We start from the raw sequence: 25,989 nt of genomic DNA on the forward strand, positions 1-25,989 counted from the left end.
AGGAGGGACCAAAGGTGGCTAGGATAAATTCTGAATTTTCAAACATCATATATTGACATTATTGTGTACATTCATGGGGTACAAAGTGATGTTATGATTTTTTAATACAACGTGGAATGATTAAATCAAACTGATTAACCTATCACCTCAGAAATTTGACAATTTTTCTGTAATGAGAACATCATAAAAATTTAACTCCTCAGTTTGTAAGCTGCACTATCTATCACAGTCTCACGTCTTCAAAATGAAATGCTTGGGCTTTGTTTCTCAATTGCTCAAGTGATCCTCCTGCCTCAGCCTCCCAATTAGGTAGGACCACAGGTGTGCACAACCATGCCTAGCTAATTTTTATTTTTTAGAGATGGGCTCTCACTCTGTTGCTCAAGCTGGTCTCGACCTCCTGACCTCAACTAATCCTGCCTTGGCCTCCCAAAGTGCTGGGATTTCACTGTGGGCAGCCTAAGTTAAATGTTAGCTTTTAGTGTGCCTTAATCTTTAGATAGATATTAGCAATTTTTTTTTTTTTTTGCAAAAATAAATTTGCCTTTATCTCTTAAATTGAAGACATTAAAAGTACCTGGTAATTTTTGTAATTGGTTCAGCATTATGTAGCTTAGATTAAAACTTTAATGGCTCCAAGAAACTTGACTTTTAATTATCTTTGCACAGTATAGTCACTACCATACCTAGAGGAGTATATTTCAGCAATCCTATAAAATTGAGTGACAGTGAAACACAAATAACAGCAACTGTGATGAAATTTTGGGTGGCAGGGTGAGGAACAAGTATATAAGCAATACTGTATTTGCATCTATCAGAGAATATACCTTATTACAAAAGAGGAGATGGGGTTTTATAAAAATCTGCAGTAGTATCACAAGGAGCTTTTCCAAGACAGACCAATACCAATGACCTTATGGGAATTTAAAAAGTAAAAGCAAGTCGGCTGATGGAGGAACATAACCTTTCTGTGCTCACGATGCTGCTACGTCCAGACACAGCACCAAGGAAGAATTCAGAAATAGAAAGACATCACCTCTTAAGTGATTGCAGTTGCTGCTTTTCTTTATTCAAGTGAGATACCTTTCACTGGGTATTCATACTGTGAGAATTCATACTGTCATTTTTGATAGAAGATTTAAAAGAAAATTGCCAATTTAAAAAGGGAGTAAGCTCTTGCCAAGTTTAGAAAGGAAATCTCAGTTGTTTGACCTGTGCTCTTGACAAATTTGGGAAACTTTAATCCTGACGAGTGGATTTATCGTCTAAAGGATGGAAATTGTGATAATACTATTATGTTTGGGGCCCTGAATACAATGTGCGATGGTGGGTCGTAGGGAATTCTCATCTCTGGCTTTAAAATATTATATGTTGCATTTTTTGTGAAAGGATACATAGGAGTGATATGACTTTTGGTTTTTCAGCTGCTGCAGCTGTTTCCACATACAAAAAAAAATGTAGATAAATAACACCTACCTCCTAACCTTTTGTTGAGGCTTTAAATTTTGGAAAATACCTTGCATAATAAATAGCAGTCTCATCACAATGCCTTATTACTCAGACTACCATGGGAAGAGCAAATAAAAGTTTAAGTGTGCAGTATGTATTTTTAGCAATTAAGGATAGTTGTTCTTCAGCTCCTCTGTAAATCTTTTAAGTTAGTCTGTCTGGAGTGAGGGGTCAGGGTGGGAGGCAGGAAGGAAGATGAACAGACTCAGTGTCGTGGAGTTGATGAGAGCTCACCAGCTCTCTGTAAAGCCAGTTGATGGGGAAAGTTTCTTTCTTATACACTTGTGAGACATTGTCAGCTTCTGGAAGAGGGCCAACTGCGCTGCGTGGGACCTTGACTTCACCTTAAGGGGTGAAGAGTAGCTGATGGGTGGAGTGGTAGCCAGAGTGTGCACATGACTTGATTACAAGGAAGGGGCTGAAGGACCTGGAAGGAGGACGCTGCCTTGGAGAGCTGTCCCAGAGTGCTGGGACACCCCCTTAAGCTCTTAGGACCTAAACCATCTTGTGGCCCACAGTCTGTTTCTTTGCATCTCTCTCTCCATAAAATAACAATGCAGCAGGGTCGCATTTTGTTAAATGAAAATTCTACCTATCTGTAAAAATAACATGATTGTTATAAACAATCCTGAACTATAGAAAAAAAAGAAGAAATGTATCCTGAGACCTCAGAACCAAAGACAACTGCCTTGTCTTACTTCCAGTGCCTGCAGATCAACATCCGTCACAGCTGTGAATGGGCTACATATACATGATTTTGTGTAGGGCAGCCTCAACCGCAGAAGTTGTTCCTAACCAGGAAGTTTTAATGATCCTTTGATGACAGATTGTTAAAAATATGTTATCTGCTCTTTCTTACAGTGGACTCTATTAAATGTTCAAACACATGTAGTAGTCAGCTTAGTTCTCCATACAAGTATACACTTTCTGTCTTCATTACACCACATAATTCGAATAGGCAGATTAATTATGGTGTTGTGGCCAGTGCTCCATCAACATGAGTTTCACCTTCACATTCTGCAAGTCGGCAAGGACCATGCAAGTATTTGGGACGCCAGAACTGTTTAACTTTTGTGGCTACCAAAATAATCACAAATACTGTATTATCTTAAAAGCAGCCTTTCAGTAATAAATAATCTTTTCTCCTGGAGAAAGAAATGTGCTTATGCTTAATCAGAGTCTTATAAATATATTTAAAAGAAAAAAAAAGTCAACCTGATTTAGCCAAAAACTATATACATAAGGTACAAGCTTCTATGCCTTATTTGCTATCATCTTTTTTTTTTCTTTTTTGTTTTGTTTTGGCAGGCCCTGATTACATCAAACAGAGATTACAGGAAGGTGTAGATGCTAAAGAAAATCCAGAGGAAAAGGTACCAGAAAAGCCACCTACACCAAAGGAATCTCCTCATTTTTATCGCAAAGGCACGACACCCCCAAGATCTCCTGAGGCCAGTCCCAAACAGAGCCACTCCCCCCACTCTCCTTCCCCAAAGCCCACGAAGAAGCAAAACCCCAGTTCAGGGGCAAGACTCAGCCAAGACAAAAGGAGTGTGGCTGATGAGCAGGTGACGGCCGTTGTCAATAAGCCCTTGATGTCAAAGGCTCCCACGAAGGAGGCAGGAGCAGCCGTACCCCAGTCCAAGTACTCTGGCCGCCACCACATCCCCAACCCCAGTAACGGGGAGCTGCATTCTCAGTATCACGGCTACTACGTGAAGCTGAACGCCCCCCAGCACCCTCCAGAAGACGTGGAGGATGGTGATGGGTCGAGCCAGTCTTCCTCAGCACTGGTGCACAAGCCATCCCCTAACAAGTGGAGTCCCTCCAAATCTGTGACAAAACCAGTTGCCAAAGAAAGCAAAGCTGAGCCAAAAGCTAAGAAGTCTGAACTTGCTATACCAAAGAACCCAGCAAGCAACGATTCGTGCCCTTCTTTGGAAAAAGAAGCCAATTCAGTAAGTCTCGCACGATGTGTTTTCCCTTCCTTTCTTCCTTTTGGTTCTTTCCGGGAGGAGGGTGGCATAACTGTGCGTGTCAATCACAGCCATGCTAACCGAGGTTCTAGGAGCGAGGGGTTGTTTAGAGCAGAACAAGGTTTGTAGTTTGAAGACAGCTCCCTGGACAGACATTCCTCCATGTCTGCTCAGCCACCCACCTTCAACATAACCCAGGTAGGCGGGGCCTGGCCAGCTTAGCACAGATCACTTTGTGGAAGGCCTTATCAACATGTCCTGGTGAGCTTCATGGAAGCTTCCGGTGATTGCTAGAAAGGAATCGTGGCCCCTGCCTAGGGCCAGCTGCTCCTCGATTTCCAGCTAGGAGGACACACCAAGTTCTTAGCTTTTGCCCCCACAATGCTCAGCATCTTTAAGCAAAAAAGGTCTCTTCTAGCCACTGTGAATTCTTCTCCTAAGTACTTAATTTGGATTTTACTTAATTAGCCAGGTTTTGCAGCTAGAACATTTTTCTTTCCCAGATGAGAACTGACATTTCCAACAGTTCAAGGGAATTTCTCTGGTCCTCTGACTTCTCAGAGGGTGAGGGTATCTTCCAGTTTCAGTTCTCCGGCAGATGTTAGTTATTGTTATTGGCTAGTCTCCAGCATTTAAGATATTTATTATTCAGCCAGGAAAGTTCCATGTTATTGAAAAATCTCTACATCCTCTTTCAAATGAGATTTACTTGTTGAATGATATATAGAATTAGTATTTTATCAAATTCTGTAGAATTTATAAAATCTGAAACTAAGTAATTATCAATTTAAAAAATTGGCCAGCTGACCTATTGACCTGGTCACATGCCTTTGAAACAGAGGTGTTGGATGTTAGATGTAGCTTAAGGAAGAAACCTCAGCTGACCTAATATGTACTTGTAATTACAGAGCCATATTTGCATAATAGTATGGAATAATATCTTGTTCAACAAGAATATAATGCAACCTTATTTTTGTCTGTTCAATTTACTCATAGGGTTAAACAGTTGAAATTCATCTTTTTAATTAACTTATGCTTGAAATGTATTATGTATATCTATTTTGCTAATATCGATAAAACACTGGTTCTCTTTTTTTCAAATTCCTGACTTTTTAATTATCTAAATATAAGTTAATCAGATTAACTGGACTAACTTCCTGAGAGACTCCATGGAGATAAATGATTTTCAAAACAGACTAACTTTATGAGACTCTGGCTGTTTAGTAAGCATTCATTTTTTAAAATTTTTAACATTGATACATCAGCATCCTGATATTGCAACTGAATTTGTTAAATGTAATGATTCACTCCTCGTTTGACTTTCAGCATGGGTAGCCCCATGTTAGTAAGGCCTCACATACATATCAGTGATAGTTTGCCTGATTTACAAGGGGGACACTCAAACAATGCAAGACTATATAGTATATATCTTTGGGTGCCCAGAAGTGGGGTTCAGTTGACTTCCACAACTCCACAAAGAGAAGCATATGCCCCAGGGTCATACTTTAGGCTGTGATAGGGGGGAAAAAAAGGTTGTATAACCTAGCTTGTACCATCACTATCTTTCTGTAAAACAGCCTCCTTATTTAGGAAAAACAGTCTGTTTTACTTATGTGCAGAATCCTCAGATTCTTAAGTTAGCCAAGCACCCTCCACCTCATAGGTCAGTGCCTAGGGTTCTCTTCCACAACCAAAGACACAGAGAAGGCCCCAACAGCTGTGCAGCCTCCCTGAGCTTCAGGCTGCCTCTGCCTATGACAGGGACTACAAATCAAGCTTGACTTGGCAGCTTCACATGAAGAGTCTAACAGTTAATATTATCTTCCTGATAGTAACAGAAAGCCGCCTTCCCCAATCCTGGTAACTGGTTTCTTCCAGGAGTTAGGCAGTAACACAACCATCATAAAGGTGTAGTCAGTGAATGACCTTTAAAACAATCGAGTAGTACTACTTACAATTTTGAGATAGACACTGCATATAAGTTAGGGGCTTACAAATAACACTTTAAAAATTCATAGAATTAGACTCTGGTACCAAACTTCCTGGATTCAAATCCCAACTCTGTTGCTTACCAGCTGTGTGACTCTGGACAAGTTTTCTAACTACTGTGTGCCTTGGTTTTTTCATCCATACCTATCTCACAGGGCTATTGTGAAGATTAAATGAATTAATACTTACAAAGTCCTTAGCACAGTGCCTAGCGCAGGGTAAATGCTCACAAAGCGTTGGCTATCATGATGATGATGTTTGTTTCAACACTGTACTAGTTGCAGGAAGCATAAGTAGCTCCTAAATATTCAAAAGGGTTTGATCCATCCTTAAGATCACCCTGGATATTGATCTCCTAGAAATACAGAAAATCTCCTGGGACACAGGCTACCACTTAGAGCAAATAAATTAGTGACGTTAGTGTGAGAGGCAGGAGGAGGGAGGCTGTAGCAGAGATTTCTGTAAACTTGTGAGCCCTGTGGGCAGTGGTTACACATGATCTCTGTCCCAGGGCACACAGTCTATGCAATACTGAAATTTTTGTAGAGTTCTGCAACATGGCAACTTTGGTAGGCGCCAGAATAGGCATCTTTGGAGCCTTATCAAGCAGACAGGGCGACTCTTCCAATGAGCAGTCTCAACCCACTCTGAAAACTGCCTGCAATTTTTTCCCAGCCATTATTATGATCAGCTTCCAAGCTTGCTTTGAGATTACCTGATCTTTCTTTGGAACTTGCGGAAAATCTAAAGCATCCCTGGCAGGTCAGATTTGAACATCACACCAAAAAAGAAATGTAGATACACGTAATTAAACTCTGCTATTAATACTAAATTTAAACTTTTCATTTTTCTTATGTTTTTAATTAGAGAAGTTTTAGATTAACGTAAAGAAAACATAATAACTCCTTACCAGAAAATTTCTCACAATTTTAAATATGGGTAACAGTCTCTTGAAGAAGAAGAAAATAATTTATGGAGTTAGAACTTCGTTTTTCGTATTTTGACTTCCTATAGTTTATTTTCTAACTGCCTGAAAGTTTTTTCCAACCAAGACTTACACTTGCCTTGCTACAGCTTCTTTCATTACACCTGTCCCAGTCAGTCTTGAAAAGCAAGACTGATTTTTTTTTTTCATTTTGCTATTTTAAGCTACAACTGGCCACCAGGGTCATATTTATGGGACTTCACCTTAAAGCTTTTCTCTGCGTGCCCTGCACCTCGCTGTCTGAAGAACACAGAGGTCACGGCTCAATATCTGGCCTGTTAAACATAGCATCCCAGATTTTTATTTTTCACCTAGTTGCTGTTTGAACCTTTAATGTCTGGCTTGCTTTCATCGTCACTGAGTCATCTTTAAAAATAGCTTTATAAATGGAGCCACCCTGGTAGGAGAAATATAGATATATGTGTGTATTTTTCATTCTGGATAAAACATTCATTATTCATTGAATCCACGTTACCAGTACAAACGTGAAGAAAGATACTAAGCTAAAGTCAACCCGAGAGAATAGACACTCAAACTACAAACCAATTTGAAAGGGTTAGATACATTCACATAGCTTTATAAAGATTTACAGAATGGGCATGAAAGGGTCAGGCACATCTTAGAGTTGGCTTCACTGAAGGTACTTTCTCTGTCATTGTGCTTTTCTTGGGTCCACTGTAAGACACTGAACTGTGCATTGTATTATTCTGATCCAGTATACTTTTTTCTCATCTTTTATATCACTAAAGTACCTTTGAGAATTATAAATTAAACCCACTGGCCCAAAGAGTTGAAATGATCCCAAATTCTTAACACACTCATGAACAAAATCTGATCAAAGTACATAGTAGTATAGGTTGAGCATCTGAAATGCTCTAAAATCCAAAAAAATTTTTTAAGAGATGGCTCTCACTATGTTGCCAGGCTGACATGCAGTGGCTTTTCTCAGATGGGATCGTAGCTCACTGCAGCCTTGAACCTCTGGCCTCAAGAGATCCTCCCACCTCAGCCTCCTGAGTAGCTGAGACTCCAGGCACTCACCACCACGTCCTGCTAAGACCCAAAACTTTCTGAGCACTGACATGATACTTAAAGGAAATGCTCATTGGAATGTCTTCAATTTGGGGTTTTGGGATTTGGGATGTTCAACTGTTATATCCGGAAAAAATCCAAAACCCAAAAGACTTCAAGTCCCAAGCATTTCAGATAAGGGATGCTCAATCTGTAATAGTATTCCCTTAATCTCTGTGTGAGTGGTGATGTAGAATGATCATCTCCATTAGAGAGTTTCCTACATTATGTTCTAAGTTAAACATAATTAACAAGTTACATTAACTTATTAACTCTATTAACTTAGAACACAACTATTCCAAAAGAGCAGTTGGCCATTATCAAGATTTGATGTTTTCCTTATAGTGTGGGAATTACGGGATATAGTTGAAAATGTCGTTCTAAATAACTTGGTTGGAAATTGCTTTTAAACTAAGGCCTGTGGCGTTAATAGGGATGTAGAGGAAAGAGTATGAAGCTCTGAAGTGAACCAGCTAAAGTTTAATTCTAGTTCTAATGTGTTTAAACTGGCTGAGTAACCTTGGGCAAGACACTTTTCCTCTTGAAGCTCTGTAAAATGTAGAACTAACAATCACAGGTAAAGAATAAATGAAAAATAATCTACTTAGAAATGCTTAGCCCACTGTCTGGCATTAAAAAGACTTGCAGTAAATGTTTATTTTCTTCTCATTTCCATGGGGTTTAGGAACTGGGGTTTTTCTTCTTCCAAATAGTCCATATCTCAAGGGTACCCCTGTTCCTTCCTCATCTGCCCCTCTATTTTACTAATCACCCTGTGTGTTCTTCATTTAAGGCAGTGATTTAATCTGATCTGTTCAACAACCACATCCACAGCACCTAGAAAAGTACAGGGAGACAGAAGGATCTCATTAAATATTGGTTGCCTGGGTGACTGTGCGCTGGGTACATAGTGGTAACCAAGACAAGGCCCTGCCACTGTGGAGCTCAGAGTCTAGGGGAAGATGGCAATTAACAAATGACCATAAAGTATGGAAAGTGTTAGGATAGGGAAGGAAGTGGGCCCTCTGACCTCTCCCAGGGAGATGTGGCCTCATGCAAGGAAGAGACCTTGAGTAAGTGACGTGTGACCCAAACCCTACCAGGGGTCCTCAAACTACGGCCTGCGGGCCACGTGAGGCCTGCCGAGGACATTTATCCGGCCCGCCGGGGTCCTGCTTAGCAGCCAACTCATCCGGGGCCCACAGTGCGCATGTGTGGAATGTGCACCGCACTCTCCAACGGCCCTCCAGCGGTCTGAGGGACAGTGAACTGGCCCCCTGTTTAAAAAGTTTGAGGACCCCTGGGGGGAGAGCACTTGACTGATGGCAGTTTCAATCTCCCTTACCCACTTCTCCACTCACAAAAAACAAAAAAATGCCTTTGAGGCCTCTCTAGCATTGTTTCAATGTAGTCCCAAATAGAGTGTAACTGTTTCCTCATCTGTAAAATAAGGACAATAAAACTACCCACCTACTGACCTCTTAAGGCCCATTTGGAACATTTTTCCTGCTATTTAAGAATTAGATAGACACTATTTTAACAGTAAATACCAAGACTGTGTCTTTGTAATAAAGGTGACTTCTCTTAAAGTCCTTTAAATGGCCTTTTAAAAAAAAGTGACTTCTCCATGGGCCAGATGTGAAAAGATGGGTCATATGAGGTTGGTTTAAGTAAGTTTGGGGAAGTTAGGCTATCTGGTGCTTATTATAATATTTATCAAAATAGGATTCTGCTGTTTGTTAAGTATAACTGAATTTTGAAATGTTGTGGTTGTGATTAGGGAAAAAGAAAGTTAGACTTGTAAAATAACTTCTAAGAATATTCAACTTCTCATGTACAGTTTTTACTTAAAGGACAGGAGGGTGTCCCAAAAAAGAAAAGAACAGGAAAAAGCAAGAGTTAGCCTCATCTTGAGTTTTTCCTTTGAGGCTTCATTGTCTTATAGATTTTACCCTCCCGTTCTAACTGCCCTTAGGAGGAAACAGTTCATCCTCATTTGAATGACATCCTAACAACAAATGCACATCTTAGTTCCCATCAGTTCCTACTGACCCCGTTTATGGTGAACTGTGCCTCAACCCAGGCTGTTGTCCATTATTTTAAGGTGAATGAAGTAGATGATTGTTTAAAACATTTTCAAACTAATTCAAGCCTGCATTCGTTTTTAAGCAAAAATTCAGAAATGGCTCCATCTAAACATAGCATTGCTATTTTTAATTTATACCTTTTGGAACTACTGTCATCATTCATGCCTTATTTAATGCAACCAAGTTTTCTTATATTTTTGGTAATTGGCTTTGGTAATAGAGTGAATATTAACTTGGAAAAGTTATGCTTGTTTTGTTCTGTTTCATTTCCAGGGCCCTAACTCAGTCATGATTGTCCTTGTCATGCTGTTGAATATCGGGTTGGCCATTCTTTTTGTTCACTTTCTAACTTGATTGGATTTAGGAAAGGTAAGAATAGCCTTAATTTCTATCTAAAAATCACAATGAATAACATTCTTTTCTCATATTCAAATTTACTATTATTTTTTTTTAAACAACGTATTGTCCTTCACTTTAATTTTGGCTGTGCCTGAATGTGATTCAACATGGTTACTTAACGCTGTAACTGTTTTGACCCTTCAGTGAAGTCATGACAACTAGTGGTGTTAGCCCACAGTTCTCTGCAGTGGTGCCGTCAGCCCTTTAAATGCCCCACCCCAGGCAGACTCAGACACAGGGAAGGAGGCTTGGAATTAGGATGGGATCGCGAGAGAGCTGACACTTGGAAAATTCAGCCAGAGGACCTGTTCGGTTCCCCTGGGAATGCTTTGTGGCTTTGGGGTCCTCTGGGAGCTGAGGCACACAGCCATGTTGGAGAACAAAACTTAATAACGATTCTTTTTTAAAATCTGCTGAAGCAGCCCCATCCGGCGAAGTTCTTGGCGTTGGCTACTCCATCTGTCCTAGCGGAGTGTGACTAAACTGGAAATGTATGGAGCTGCATTTTTTTTGTTGTTGTTGTCTGATGGAAGTCAACAGCTGCCTTACTATTTTACCATCTGACGTTTTTAGTAGGGAGCTGGGGCAACGACTGCCCGAGGAATGCGGTCGGAGGATTGTGTTGCTGTGGACGTGGTTCCAACATTCACTCCTATCTCATTAGAAGAAATAGGTAGCAGCATCACTCACCAGTCTTATGCCATGACCTGCTGCTTTAACATCTCCTGGAATGTTCTGGGAGAGGTGGTTTTGTTTGCCTGTGCACGACTCTTGTTCATTTTTTTGCTGTTTATTTAACTATGATGTATAGTCACCCATCACCTGCGGTCCTGGCCAGACGAAACACACGTGTTGCATCTCAAGGAAAAGAAACAACAAAGTGCTAGTGAAAAATGTGCTTATTTTGATAGCAATACACCATTTTTTATGTCATTTATTCTTCTTAAACGTGTAAAAGGCTATTTATCTTTAAAATTTAGCAATCTGAAGCCATCGTACCTTCCTAAGAAATAATTTTATTTTAAAAATTCTATCATTTACTGAGATGAGTTATTTATGCACTTAAGAGGTGCTAAATGTTAAAAGCTGAAAGACAACAGAATTCGAAGAAGTATAGTCCAAACGTTGCATGGATTGCAGTAATCGGTGTTTAAAGGATTCAGTTTCTTTGCTGACGTACTTTACAACCAAATAAAATCTTGTCAGTGGCTGTGTTAATTCCCATGAAAGTTAAGCAAGATGCTATTAATAACTGTGCTTCTCTTTCTTGTTTTCTTTTTCCAACTTAAATTTCTGTTGAATACATTCAGGTAGAGCATAAAGCTTTGTTCAATCCCTGCTTCTCAATTTTCTGCCTTTCCTGTTTTTCAAAGTCCTTTTGTAATTTCATTTCAAATTTTAAAGGCTTAGACATTTTTATTTTAAATATGTGTCTTTTGCAGTCCTTTGTCCTTCTGACATATTCTGGTTTTTTGCTGTTTTATAATTTATCCTTTATTATTCAGAAGCATGCTTACTTAGAGAAACTAAGTGGTCTTTATAAAAGTAATTATTTAAAACGAAATCAGGGGAGGAAAGGTATCTGTTAAATCTTTTTAAAACATTACATTGCAGAGGGGGAGCTATTCCTAAATATTTTCATGAATTGCATGGTTTAATCAGATTCTTTTTACCTTATTAGCTACCTTTTCAGTGCAGAAGAGATAATAGTTCACATAATTCCCATGTTAGCACAGGTATGGACTGAATGCTTCGTCACCTGCAGGGTAGTAACCCAGTGATGTTTTTTGCAGAAGTACAATATGTTGAGAATCCTGGGTGTGACCAATATGGAATAAAGAAGAAGGCAGAAAGAGAGCAGATGAAAAATTACAACTTGTATATTTATTTTGTACGTTTTGCTTTGACTTTTAAATTTAGGAAGTAACATTTTTACCTGAGAACAGGCGTTTAAGTTCCTGTGTCAGTCAGTCTCAGTACTCTCACTGCTCCTTCCTAACCCCATAGCTCCTTAGGCTGGGAAAGCTGATTTTTTAAAAAAAATAAAATAAAATATTTAATCTTATTAAGTGTTTATTTAAAACGTGTAATGCTTTGGAAGTAATGGGTAACAGATAACTAAAGGATATGTTTATAAAGTGAGCATGAGGGTCCCATTTATAAATATATGTATGATTTATAAGCTTTTTTAAAACAAAGCTCAAATTGTTGGTATTTTTCTAAAATGTGCACAGCTGTATTTTACATGAAGGCTCTTTCTAATGGGTTGTTATACTGTACTCTACATTTTGGACAGCACATGCAGTCTGCCAATGTACTTAATAAAACATGACTTTGTTTATTTAAAGTTTCTTGCTGTGAAAAAGAACTCCCTACCTGTGAGTTCCTTTATTTATAATCCTTGAAACCAAAATGTATAATGTACAGTTTTCACAACTGTATCTGCTCTAATAAAAAAAAAAGTTGGTTATTAATAAAGTTGGAGGTGTGTTTCCTTTGTGAGTAAATTACTGTCTTGCGTTATATGGAATTTTCTGGGGTGGTGTTGAAAGATCTGCTGAAAAATTAACAGTAGAAATAGAAAAAAAAAATGAAGAAGCCACATGGCAGAAGGTAGTTACACTGTGGCACTATTTCTTTCTACATTCCTTTCATCCTGGGCCTTTCAAATGATTTTACAAAATAGGATTCATTGCTCCACTGCTAATGCCTTCATAAATTGGATTAGCTCTTTATCCAGCGTTTTAAGACTGTTCCTATTTTTAAGGAAAACTCAAAGTTTAATTAAATCTCCCTCCTGCATGGACACTTTTCAGTTAATTACAGGTTTTTGACCGTTGTGCCCCAAATAAGTTAATATGTTGCCATGGCCCCTACAGCTTAGTTATACTCCTAGAAGGTTAGGCACAACATACAGTTGAATAAACTTGCTGCCACAAGAACTTCCAGCCGCTGTGCTCTCTCTCAAGCGTCCTAGATGTCGGCCTAAGCTGCCTCAACATGTCAGCAAGCTGCCTGTGCAGTATAGTAAAAAGACCCTCACGTATATAACACGAAGTTATCACCTCTAGGTGTAAACCGTTAGTCTCCTAGCTGATGCTAACGGAAGAGAACACAGAACAGACTTTTGAAGCAGGGAGGAAAGCATAGGGTGCTAGAGAGAGCCCTGATTCCAGATTGGTGTCCAGACCACACCTTTGGAGGGCTGAAGCCAAAGTGAGGGTGAAGCCTATGTGGTTGGGAAATCTGTAAAATATTCTGCATGCCCTTTTAATGCAGTAACTACTTCTCAAGAGTCGAGCAGAGCAGGCTCCCCAGGCCCATGCTGAAGTGCCATTTGCAGCTCTCCTCCCATGCATTGGAAAGCCATGTAGCCTCATCTTCTCCTATTTAATACATGGCTGCAGACATGGTGTATTGTCCCAGCACAGCATAACAGTTCATCGGACTGTGTTTGACTATTGCAGGTTTAAGAATTACCTCTGTCCAACATTTCCCTCTCACCCCAAGCTACTGTAAAATACTTTAGTATTTTGTAATAGCCTCCTCTATAGGGGTCTGACTTACAGGAGGAGGAGAAAATAGCAAACATATGGAAGAGGGTGAATACTAATGAATCCAGTAAATACGGGTGAAATTCCAGGTCACGATTGCTGTAGGTCCTTCTCTAATCTGTGTCCCTGGTTTCCTCATCTGTAAAGTGGGTATAACTACAGCACTGACCTCATGGTGGTGGTGAGAATGAAATGACCTCATTTGTTAAGTGCTTATTAGCACAGTGCCTGGAGTGTAACTGTTTTGTATATTTTGGTTTTTACTGATTGAAAGAACTTAGAAAAAAATAGTTATTAAATTCCTGTTAGCAGCTCAAACACATTGAAAAAATATAACAATACCCCCATCCTAAGGGTCTTTTTACAAAGTTTAATTATGCCATAGGTCATATGTTCTTTCTTCTGTGGTGATTATTAGTCTTTCTCACTGTGAAAATCAAAGGCCACACCTACGGAATTTCTTCTTAATGTTAATATTATGCAATTTCCAGTATGGGAGAACATTTGCTTTACAAAGAACTTTCATCAGTGTCTCATTGGATTCTTACAACCTTCCTATGAACGTTTTCCTGCAGTTAAATGACTTGCCCAAGATCACATAGCCAAAAAGTCATAAAAGTCCATATCAGAGTCCCAGACCTGACTCTAAGTCTTGTGCTTTCTCATTTCAAATACTGGCCAGCATTGTTCTGCATTGCCACTCCTCAGCCATGAAATTATGGCAAATGCCATGAAATCCAAGGTAGTAGTGTAGGTTGAATGAATCCATTTCCATATCTCTATCATAAGCTCGCTAATATTGCTGAGTTGATATAATTATAGCAGAGTTTCCTAAAAGTTCAGAATAGCATGTACTTACAACCCTACTATTTCATAATTTTCAGTAGAATATTTATATTTCAACCTTATAGAATACTAAATGTTACTAAAAGTTTAGCATTTAAATAACGGTGTTTTAGAGTAAGAGGCATGTTATAAAGGAACGTGGTTATATGTTTGAACTTGATCTCAAGAATTAACACAGAAATTGCACATAATGCTTAGAAGACCTAAAATGGTTTGGACCAGTTCTGTAGTATTCCTTTGATACTTTATCTCAATATTCCATAAATATTGAATTCCTTGGCATTCTCTTGAATCCCAAGTATGATTTAGATAAACTGTAGTAGAATTAACACAAAAGTGGGGCCCAGAGATCTGTTCAGCTGGTGATTGATAAAGGTGTTCGGTTATTGTGGTGAAGATGTAGCAGTCCTTCCGGAAGGGTGAGGGGGGCAGATGAAAAGAGGTAAGGGGCACAAACATTAAGATAGAATAAGTTCGAATGTTCAGTAGCAGAGTAGGGTGACTATAGTTAACAACAAATGTATTGCATTTTTCAAAATAGCTTGAAGACGTGAAATATACACAAAACAAAAATATTTGATACCCTAAATGCTCTGCCTTGATCATTACATTCTGTGTATGTAACAAAATTTCACATGTACCCCATAACTATGTACAAATATAATGTATCCAAAAAATTAAATCATTCCTTGAAAAGGAGAGATGAATTCAATGGAAGATCACAATGCTGACATACAAGTCCTCCTTGTCCCCCTCCTCACCCTCAAGCAAACTTGTTCATAAAATGCCAAGAAAATATATTGAGCATCCAGTGGAATTCATGATATTTGCTTATGGGAAAGCAATGGAGGACTTAAGTTGCAGGAATGCACATGTCACACCCCTGCCATTTATGGCACATACTTGGAAGAAAGGAATCTGATAAATGTCACATCCCCTGCGCAGTGAAAGCAGAAGCAAAGGTGAGAAGAAGCCAAAGGTCACCTAATCCTCTCATTTTCTGGGTTTTCCCCTCCTCTTTTTCAGAGGTTTACTTGCCAGCATTCTGGGCATGTTTTAACAGCTCCCAATCAATAGAGCAAGTACCTAGAGGCCACACAGCTGCTTCTGAAGTTGACAAAGGCCAGGAAGATACTCAAACAGAGCATTGTTGTAGAGCTAACAGGTGGTGGAATCCATCACCTAAGAACTGCAGATGGCATTTTAAAAGCAGTTTTACATCAGATAACTGGGCCAAGTAAAAAGTTAGCAGAGGTTAGACACATTCAGATCCATGTATTATTCAAAAGAATAAACAAATACCACTTAAGTGTATTGTTCCTCACTGAAACTATGTAAGAATTTGCAAAATAATCTCACACAAGAAAATACTGAAGACTCAGATATTTCTGTGCTCAAAATAAGGTTTGATGTTCTCTGTATCTAATTTGTCATGATACAACAAGTAATATGAGGAAGTCAGTATAATTTTTCATTTCTCAAATGTCAACTTTATCTCCCAATATTTCCTTACTTTACAATTTGGTTTTCTTCTATTAGAATTGTTGTGCATAGAAGTATCTTTTCATTTTTTTCTAAAAATTCCTAGCTGACTTTGAGTTTCCCTTTATTCACCCAAACTATTAACAATTCACCTGCATTTGTTCTGACATTCTAGAGAAGACTACCTAAGTTACAAAGGAAGCACTCCAGACCTTTTTGCTAGCCTGCTCCAAGCTTTCGGGAATTGCCTGTGCATTCAGTACCCTGTTTAATGTCTTACACCCTGCAAAACCTGAGCTCTGCCCACATCAGACCTTAGCCCCTTGTCAATCTCCAAAGACCAGTAGCTTGCTCACGCACAATTCACTAACACAGTTTGACAAACAGGTCAGATTAGTTGTGGATATTCTTTCACATAGAGAAGTACAATATAAGGAGAACTAAATTCAGGCATGCCAGTATTCACTTTCTCAGATGCCGTTTTTATGAAACCAACCACATACTTTGTTTTAAGTTTTACCCATATTCATTGGGTATGCCAACAGCAAACACCATGTGTGCCTTTTGGTACACTGTAAGGATTGTTTTGGTGTCTGTAAAATGGGAACAATAGTGTCAGCTTCATAGTATTTTTATAAGAATCAAATTAGATAACTTTAGTAAACTCCTTGGCACACGGTACACTCTCAAAATACAGTAGATACTATTACAATTAATAGACTTTTATTAGCTATTTTTACTTATCCCCTCATCAAACATTTATTACATGCTCAATAGATGCTTCCTTAAATTCACCGAAATGAAATTCTGCTAGCTTTTGGTCACTAAGCATCAGGGCCTACTCTACGGAATGTACTCTGCCTATAGGATCAATTATAGTTTATACAATTAAATGGGTTCCTTCTCAAAAGCAGACGGCAGGCAATTAAAAATTCAAAGCTCCTTAATGGTGATCAGAAGACACACTGGCAATTACTGGTGCACCTCTTATAAGAGGCTTAGGAATATTCGATAATACAGAACACTCATCATATACACAAGGTACAACTATTCATTAATGTCTGTTACTTCACAAAACCTGCATGATAAAAAGATACAATTAAGGTGTATGAGAAATGAGCCTGACAAAGCCTTGCCACAATGATTATTCTCTTGGTTGTCGGAAGGAACTTCCTGGTGCATCAGGATTTTCACTGATGGGCAGAAATGTGTTAATGGGTCTCTATTATGTTTCATCACTGAGGTGGTGAACACCACCAAATGGCTCTGGCTTTAAATATATTTAATCAGAAATGACATGGCAAAATATCACAGAGCTTACATAGTCAGTGTACCAACCATTAGTTTATAAGTTCTGTGATTAATATGTGTAAAGAACAGAAAAGATGATAAAAACTTAATCAGTTCCAGTTCAGTGTAGACATCCACATAGCTTTTCTCAAATCCTGCATTAAGCTAAATGCTTGTGCTTTTATTCAATAAGGGACAAGAAACAATTCTGCTTGAAACATGTTTCATTCTTTTAAGGAAAACCTGACATTAGATGAAAATCATCTCCTGGGAAAATAAGTTAATTAGTTAATTAAAAATAGCTTTCATATCATTAAAACTCACACACTTTTTTTTCCTTCCACCAAATCTCACCCTGTATAGAACACCAGGAGACTATTTCAGTGGTTCTCAAATTTTAACAAGCATTAGAATCACCTGGAGGTTAAAACGGCAGCATTTCTGACCAAGTAGGTAGAGGCATTTACATTTCTAACATGTCCCCACGTGAGGCTCATGCTGCTGGTCAGGGGACCACATCAAAGTGGCCCTCAAAGGAACTGCTGCTCTGTTTCATCAAGCCATGATTAATCAAGTATTAAGCATCAACAACAAGCAAGGCCCTTTGCTTGGCTGTGTGTGGTGTAGTAAACAGACTAAAGATGAGTAAAAAAGACACATAACACATCTGCATAGCAATTTATTGCCATGTTGTTTAACCCTTATAATTCAGTGAGCTAGGAAATATTTTCCCCATTTTGCCTTTGGGAAAACCCAAGGGCCAGAGAAGTGGAGAAAATTGCTTAACAACACGCAGCTGATAAATAAGGTAGCCACACACACCCCACCCAGGTGCCCCTGTGCCAAGCCCTGGGTGCCCTTTCCCCTACATCTCAGGCAGCTTCGGCCTCGTCCTCTGGTCGCTAAGCAGTTAAAACTCAAGACGCAATTGGAGAATCCTTCTGACTGCCATCAGGCAAGAAGGTTAACTGGGACGTTGACATCTGCAGTTGAAGGCAATGCATTTTCTGTTACATGAATGAAAGTTATTCTCAAATCCATGGAGTAGTTTATGTATAGACATCTCTCTCAAACCAGATATGAAATTGGACCTCATTCTTTAAGATCTGCACACTCAACTACTGTGTTCTCACATTTGCAAGCCTACACATAACTCCCTCTGTCCATCTGTGCAGACTTTCTCCCTTACTTTTGACAGAAAAAAAAAAAACAAACAGTTAACGATGATGCCAGTGTCTGCACATACAGATGCCATCACGTCCTGCTCCTCTCGCTTAGTGACCGCCAGGCTAGAAGAGGAAGCAGGATTATTGGAGAGAAGGCAGAGGATCGACAGGAAGCAAGGGGGATTTTAGGAAAACATCCTGATTCTTATTTTTGTCTGTAGATGTGTGAGGCATTTAGGAAATCACTCCTTCAAAGAGCAAAAGATAAGTTCCCTATCTGCCTTGCACAGCTGATTTCCAATGCCGAGATTTTCCACAGATGATAAGACAACACCCAGAAGAGAGAAATGCACAGGTTCAAGAATCACAAAAAGATGCTCAGCCTGACTGGTAGCTGGGGAAATACAAAGTGAAATAACAATGAGACTATTAAAACCCAGTGTCTGCTGCACTGATTACATTCTTTGCTGAAATGGGAAAAGGGCCAAATGTGAAGCAGGACTGGATCTCACATGCAAATCTTTACTTGCCAGCTCTGGCGAGCTCCGCCTGCTCATCCCCGTGGTGAGGAATGCCCCTCCTCTGCGACTGCAGACCACCTCGCTCCGTTCTTAGCTCTCCGCTCTGTAAAGCAATCAATCGTCTGCTTTTCAATCTCTCTCCACCTCTAGGCTGTGTGCTCCTTGCACGTGAAGACTTTGTCCCATCTCTCCACCCCTAACGGTGCCCCATACAGATAGATGGTGAATAAATGCTAATTAACTGATGAGTAAATTCATAAAAACGAGGATGACCCTGCCCTTGGACAGCTCGCACTAATGAAGACGGCCATTTCCCACCACATGCCCTGAGGACCTGGCCTCCCAATCCTTTTGTCTCCCACTGTCAATGTCACTGTGCTAAACGGAGGGTGGTGAATATTTTGTGGAGGATTAAGAAGTTTTGAGCATATGCAGAAACTCTGTTGAGTCACTTCCATTTTTCAACAATTATGGCTGAGTGCCTTTGTAGAATTGGTTTGCTAAGCAACTTGATAATATGTTTAAGGCGGCCAGCCGAATCATCTACATGGGCTAAGAAAATTGATTTATTAGTTCCTCGAAAAGACCTACATTAAGATGAGTGGATGGCAGAACGGATGCTAGGGCTTATTTCAGAGGGGAGAGTTCCTGATTCCTCACTTACCTTAGAGTGGCAACTGTGGGGTGAAGAGAGGTGGCCAGATGAGAGTGACATTGAGGAGACAGAATTAACCCAACGTGTTGATTGATTTGGTGTGGAGTGTAAGGGAAAAGTCGGAGTCAAGAATAATGCCCAGGGCCGGGCGCAGTGGCTCACGCCTATAATCCTAGCGCTTTGGGGAGGCCGAGGCAGGAGGATTGCTTGAGTTCAGGAGTTCGAGGCCAGCCTGAGCAAGAGCCAGACCCCATCTCTACTATAAATAGAAAGAAATTAGCCAAACAACTAAAAATAGAAAAAATTAGCCAGTGCGGTGGCACATGCCTGTAGTCCCAGCTTCTCGGGAGGCTGAGGCAGGAGGATCGCTTGAGCCCAGGAGTTTGAGGTTGCTGTAGGCTAGGCTGATGCCACAGTACTCTAGCCCAGGCAACAGAGTGAGACTCTGTCTCAAAAAAAAATAATAATAATAATAATGCCCAGATTTCTGGCCTGAGCAGTTGGGTGCACACTGGTGCCCTCAACTAAGACAGGGAAGGGGTAGGGGAAGTAGGTGTCCACAGGTGAACTGAAGACACTGAATTCAGTTTTACATGTGGAGGACCTGAAGTGTCTGTGAGACATGCCAAGTAGATAGAATGCCACTTGGTACTCAGGCCCAGAGTTCAGAGAACACTCTGTGATCAAGATATATACTGAGTGTAGAGTGCAAACACCCACTTATGTGCAGGTGTTTGCTCTTCTCTTTACAATTTATTCTATCCATTTACTTAAGCAGGGCGCTCAATTTAACAAGGCTATATTCAGTAGACATTTTTTGTTATGGTAAAATACACATAACATAAAATATACCATTTTTACCCATTTTAAATACTTTCACATTGTTCTGCAAACCATCACCACAACCCATCTTCAGATTTTTTTTAAGTTGATATTTTTTTAATTGCCTCTTCAAAACAATAACCATTTTGTAATTAATTTCACAAATTTGAGCTGTTTTTTATTGCAGGGATATTTGAGGTTATCATAACTTGTTTTATCATGGAGTCTAAAGTCATTGCATATCACATCAAATGACTTTTTAAATTCATTTTATAACAAGAAATTTGATTGATTGTTAAATTACTATACATGTCTGTGAATGCTTCTCTTCAGCTGAATCATGAAGGGTCAAGAAAGTTTTCCTTTATGAAAAGAAGCCTGGGCCCTGCCGTCGGGCCTAAGGGCACAAGAGGGGCAGCACTAATCACTAGGCACAGGCCCTTCCTGCACAAGGTGGGACGGGCTCCTTTGTCCTCCTTCCTGTTGCTTCAGCTTCCTGTGCCACTGGGTCTACTGCTGAACTCAAAGATGAATATAAGAAGCAACAACAAAGTTTAATCTTGAAGTCCATCGATACTTTTTAATTATCTAGCTCTAGAAGTCCTCTATTTAATTATTGAAACTTTTAAAAGAAAAAAAGGAAACAAAGGAAATTAAAGCATCTGCAGGCCCTGGAATACCATACTGGCAAAAACCTATCTTCTCAAATGGCCTTTCAGTTCTCTTATCCTCTAGATTTGCGGTCCCCAAACCCCAGGCCTCAGATAGCTACTGGTCTGTGGCCTGTTAGGAACCAGGCCACACAGCAGGAGGTGAGTGGTGGGCAAATAAGCAAAGCTTCATCTGTGTTTACAGCTGCTCCCCATTGCTTGAGTCACTGCATAAGCTCCGCCTCCTGTCAGGACAGCGTGGGCATTAGATTCTCATAGGAGCACGAACTCTACTGTAAACTATGCATGCGAGGGATCTAGGTTGTGTGCTCCTTATGAGAGTCTAAAGCCTGGTGGTCTGAGGTGGAGCTGAGCTGGTGATGCTAGCACTGGGGAGCAGCTGCAAATACAGATTGTCATCAGCAGAGAGGGTTGACTGCACAATAAATGTGATGCGCTTAAATCATCCTGAAACCATCTCCCCCACACCCCGTATGTGGAAAAATTGTCTTCCATGAAACTGGTCCCTTGTGCCAAAAAGGTTGGGGACCACTGTGCTAGAAAACCAAGAGACTACATGCTCATTCATGAAAATGTTCATTGGCCTACAGTTAAATGATAAAAATCACTGGATAAACCAAAATTCTAAGTTGCCAAAATCTCATGCCAAAAATCACAGCAGCTGATTAAAAATCTCCCGTTAGGATACAGAACCATTATCAGGCAGTCCTTTTTCCTCTTTGCCAGATACTTGCTTTCCCGGGCATTTTTAATCCTTGGGCATGACCATATGGCCTAATTCTGGCCAATGAAACTCTGCTGGGTCTTCTGGAAAACTTTTCACTTTCCTGATATCAGGGCTAGATAGCAGAGAACTCAATGGTGCTGTGCCTTCCTTTTATTTATTTATTTATTTTTTCCTGTCTTGAACATAAATGGGATGCCTTGTGCGATGGCACCCACCTTGCAACCATGAGACAACAAGAACAAAACCCAGCACGAATGGGGAAGGAGAAGATTGGAAGAGCCTGGATCCTTAATAACATTGGTGAACTTTTCATGTTGAGTAAACAATAAATGTCATTATGATTTAATTCCCTTTTTAAAAAAATCTCAGCTGCTATTAAAATGGTAATAAAAGAAAATCATTTCAACGATACATGTGAAAGAGATGATCGACAGTATTCATGTTTGTCATTTGCACCTATTAATAACTCTGAAAAATAAGAGACCATTTTATAGATCAATTCATTTCTGTGCTTAGGAGAGATGGTCTTCTAACTCATCAAAGATGCGTTCTAATAACAGTAACATATTCTCAAGGTTTGCTTACAAAGATGTGTCTTTTCAAATACTTCCATTCACTAAAAGAAAACAATTCACTTGCTTAAAGATGCATCTTTAAGCAAGCATGTTTTTGTTTGCCCTTTATAGCAGGATACATGCACTTGTCCTTATAGGTACCAATGCAGAAAGAAACACATTATAATAACATATTCTCAAAATTTGTTTGCAAAGTTGTTTCTCTGTCACTTCCTTTCACTGAAAGAAAACAGCTTATGATGCATCTTTAAGAAAGTAAGGTTGCATTTGCCTTTTGAAGTCCCATAATTTGAACAAATGTAGAATAAACATGGTGTAATAATAAAAAATAAATAAATAAATAAATAAATAAAACATCAAAGACCCTGAAGAGATACCAGCATGGACTCTGACTCCTAGAACGGGTCCCTGTCCTCTGCGACCAGACTTCCCCTACAGTCTCATGAATTGCACTAATCCGACTCTACCCAGTCGCTACCGTTTATTAAGTGTTGATTGTGTGCTGTAAATACTGTTGTAAATACTTTGTGATGTTTTCTCATTTATTCTTTGCAATAAGTAACTATGAAATAGTTACCATCATCCTAGATTTTACAAATTAAAAAAAAACAAACTCCAGACTCCATGAGATGACTTTGTGTGTAATGGCACCCACACAGCTAGTAGCAATAGACTAGAATTTGAAACCAGATCTATTTTTGAAGCCTGCCTCATAGGGTTTGTGAGAATTGACTTCCCAGTGTCTTTTAATGGCATTATCAGCCACCATTCCCTCGGGGCTAAAACCGGATTTGTCTATGTCTCAGCCATTGTTGCCTCCCACACATTCTGTCCCCAGAGTGTCTCAAATGACCGCCCCCCTTTCCATCCACATTGCCACCATTCTCATTCGGCTTCTTACTACCCCCAGGTGCTGGATCACAGGTGCATCCAAACTCGTTCCTGCCCCTGGTCTGCCCTCTCTCCTGCCGCTGTTACGTCTTGCCAGACACACAAACCACATCTTTCTAAAACTGAGCTCTGAGCCTGCCACTTCCTTATTCCAAAATGTGTGCCAGCTTCTTGGCTGCCCTAAAAATTAGAAGAAACAGGGAAACAGGCACCAGTGTATTCTCCAGATCAGGAGTCCTCAAACTTTTTAAACAGGGGGCCAGTTCACTGTCCCTCAGATTGCTGGAGGGCCAGACTATAGTTTAAAAAAAAACTATGAACAAATTCCTACGCACAGTGCACATATCTTATGTTGAAGTGAAAAAACAAACAGGTGAAAACACCCTCATGTCGCCTGCGGGTCATAGTTTGAGGACGCCTGCTCCAGATCGTCTGGATCTGGAGATACAAGGATCTGAAGAATGGTCAGAGACTGCCCTTACCATGGGACCCAGTCCCCCTGCTGGGTCTGGGCTTTTCAATTGCCACATTTGGCCGAGAGAACTCAGCCAGGAGAGGGACAGAGAGCAGGCCCTGGTTGGTTGCTCAGAAAACTCACTGGAAACTTGAAAGCTGTGTCTGTTCAACCCCAGGCAAGCCAGGAGGGCCTGAGGTGTTTCGCCAGGCCTGTGCCCTCAGCCTCTGGGCAGCCCTAGTTCCCCACAGAGCTGCTCAGCACTAATGGGACCCCAAAGACCTGGCCGACCAGATTTTCCGTCTTCACCTACACAGAGCCTCAGGCTGCTGTGCTTCCAACGGGGAATCTCAGCTTTACAAATGGTAACTTTATATTCATAAAGTAGAATGAAGAATAACTTGCTTCTTACATAATCCAAACTACAGACAATAAATCCCAACGGACCCATCTCTCCTGGTGGGGCTTTGCAGAAGTCGGGCTCTTCATTCTGCACATCTGTGATCCCTGTGAGCACAAGCCTGTTCCATTATGCTTTAGCCTGATGGATGTGTTAATCTCTTTCACTGTAGTAGCCATTTTACTATGTATATGTATCTCAGAACATCCTGTTGTATACCTTAAATATGCATAAACTTATTTTTAAAAAAACAAAACCAAAAACATATCTTAGGGGGGGAAAATCCACTTATATATGATGTTTCCATATCCTTCAAATATGAGCACAGGTTTAAAAAGATTGAGACCATTTAAGTGTCCTTCTCAGATTCTTATACTCCTTCTGACCCAATGCTGTACCCTGTCCTCAGCCGGCCCCTGACAGCTGTCCTTCCCATGCTCTGCTCCCTTGCCGTGGATGGAAGGCTACAAAGCCGTGTGGAAGGCGGCTGCCTCCCTGCAGTCCTCCCGTGCCCTGACCAGCCCCCCCCCACACACACACTCTCAGCTGTCCCACCAGGCACAAAAGAATCTGTCCCTCCCAGACGAGAGGCTAAGGGCGCAGGTGGAAGGTGGGGACTGGGGACTGGCCTCAGGTCCTGTGGGTTCCTGGGCATGGGTCCATCTCAGTCTCCTGCCACACAGCACCCAGGGATGGGCTGAATCCTGGAGATCCAGCCGCAGTCCAGAGCTACAAGTTATGATCTGGATCTGGGTGTCGCAGGGTGGGCTCCCTGGGACAGTCAGCTGAGACAGATGTGCAGACGCCCCTGAGGGAGTGCTCTTGGGCCAGCACCTATGGGAGGGAGGGACCGAAGCAGGACAGGGAGAAGCTGCCCCAGGTTGCAGCCCCAGCAAGGACCTCAGCTGACCCCGCGGGGAGCTCGAGCAGTGAGAGAGCCTTCAGGTCAGCTCCAGTTGGGCAAAAGACCCAGGCTTGTGTGGAAGGAGGTGGGCCCCTGGGTGAGGCAGTCCCCAAGAGTAGACTGCTGAGAGCCAGCAGCCAGGGGAGTAAGTCTTTCACCCCAAAAATTCCCCACCTGCTAGCTTCCTTCAGCAGAGTCTGTAGGAGAGTTCCACCTCCTCCAGGAAGCCCACCACTGTCCCCACCAGGACTGCACCGCAGCCCTCGGGCCCCTTCTGTCTGCAGTCCAAGTCTGTGTTAAACATGCCCGGGTGCACACTCTTTGAAGGTGGTGATAAGCGTTGTTTATTCTGCCTCTACCCACATCAAGCCTTTCTCCCCACAGAGGGAAAGGGACAGAACGTGGGCTCAAATCTGGACTGGGATTCTTACTTGTTGAGACCACTTGATAAGCTATTTAAACTCGTTCAGCCTGAAATGTCCCAACTATAAAATGGAGATTTACTCAGGCAGCAGACCTATGCCAAGAGGCCACGATGTACCACACACTGTATACATATATTATTCCTAGTCCTTACAACGCTTCTCATTTTATACTTTTTTTTTTTTTGAGACAGAGTCTTGCTTTGTTGTCCAGGCTAGAGTGAGTGCCGTGGCATCAGCCTAGCTCACAGCAACCTCAAACTCCTGGGCTCAAGCGATCCTCCTGCCTCAGCCTCCCGAGTAGCTGGGACTACAGGCATGCGCCACCATGCCCGGCTAATTTTTTATATATATATCAGTTGGCCAATTAATTTCTTTCTATTTATAGTAGAGACGGGGTCTCGCTCTTGCTCAGGCTGGTTTTAAACTCCTGACCTTGAGCAATCCGCCCGCCTCGGCCTCCCAGAGAGCTAGGATTACAGGTGTGAGCCACCGCGCCTGGCCATCATTTTATACTTTTTATATTAACATGCCACTACAGAGGGTCACACAGCTTTGAGTGATAAAACAGACCTTGAGGCTGGGTGCGGTGG

At 40.8% G+C, this 25,989-nt stretch overlaps 1 protein-coding gene across 4 annotated transcripts in view; it reads left to right on the top strand.

Moving 5' to 3' along the window:
• Positions 1 to 12,491, top strand: part of JPH1 (junctophilin 1) — a 77,163-nt gene extending 64,672 nt beyond the window's left edge. Inside the window, exons 4-6 of one of the 4 annotated variants that reach the window (XM_012735353.3) lie at positions 2,818 to 3,467; positions 9,891 to 9,986; positions 10,161 to 12,491. In XM_012735353.3, the coding sequence (XP_012590807.2) occupies positions 2,818 to 3,467; positions 9,891 to 9,971 (731 nt within the window). In that variant the 3' untranslated portion in view covers positions 9,972 to 9,986; positions 10,161 to 12,491. The remainder of the gene's footprint in view (positions 1 to 2,817; positions 3,468 to 9,890; positions 9,987 to 10,160) is intronic. The other 3 variants (XM_012735355.3, XM_012735354.3, XM_012735357.3) reach the window with 3 other exon arrangements.
• Positions 12,492 to 25,989: the final 13,498 nt, after the last annotated feature.

This window comes from Microcebus murinus, chromosome 7 (genome assembly GCF_040939455.1).
Source record: "Microcebus murinus isolate Inina chromosome 7, M.murinus_Inina_mat1.0, whole genome shotgun sequence".
Lineage (NCBI taxonomy): Eukaryota > Metazoa > Chordata > Mammalia > Primates > Cheirogaleidae > Microcebus > Microcebus murinus.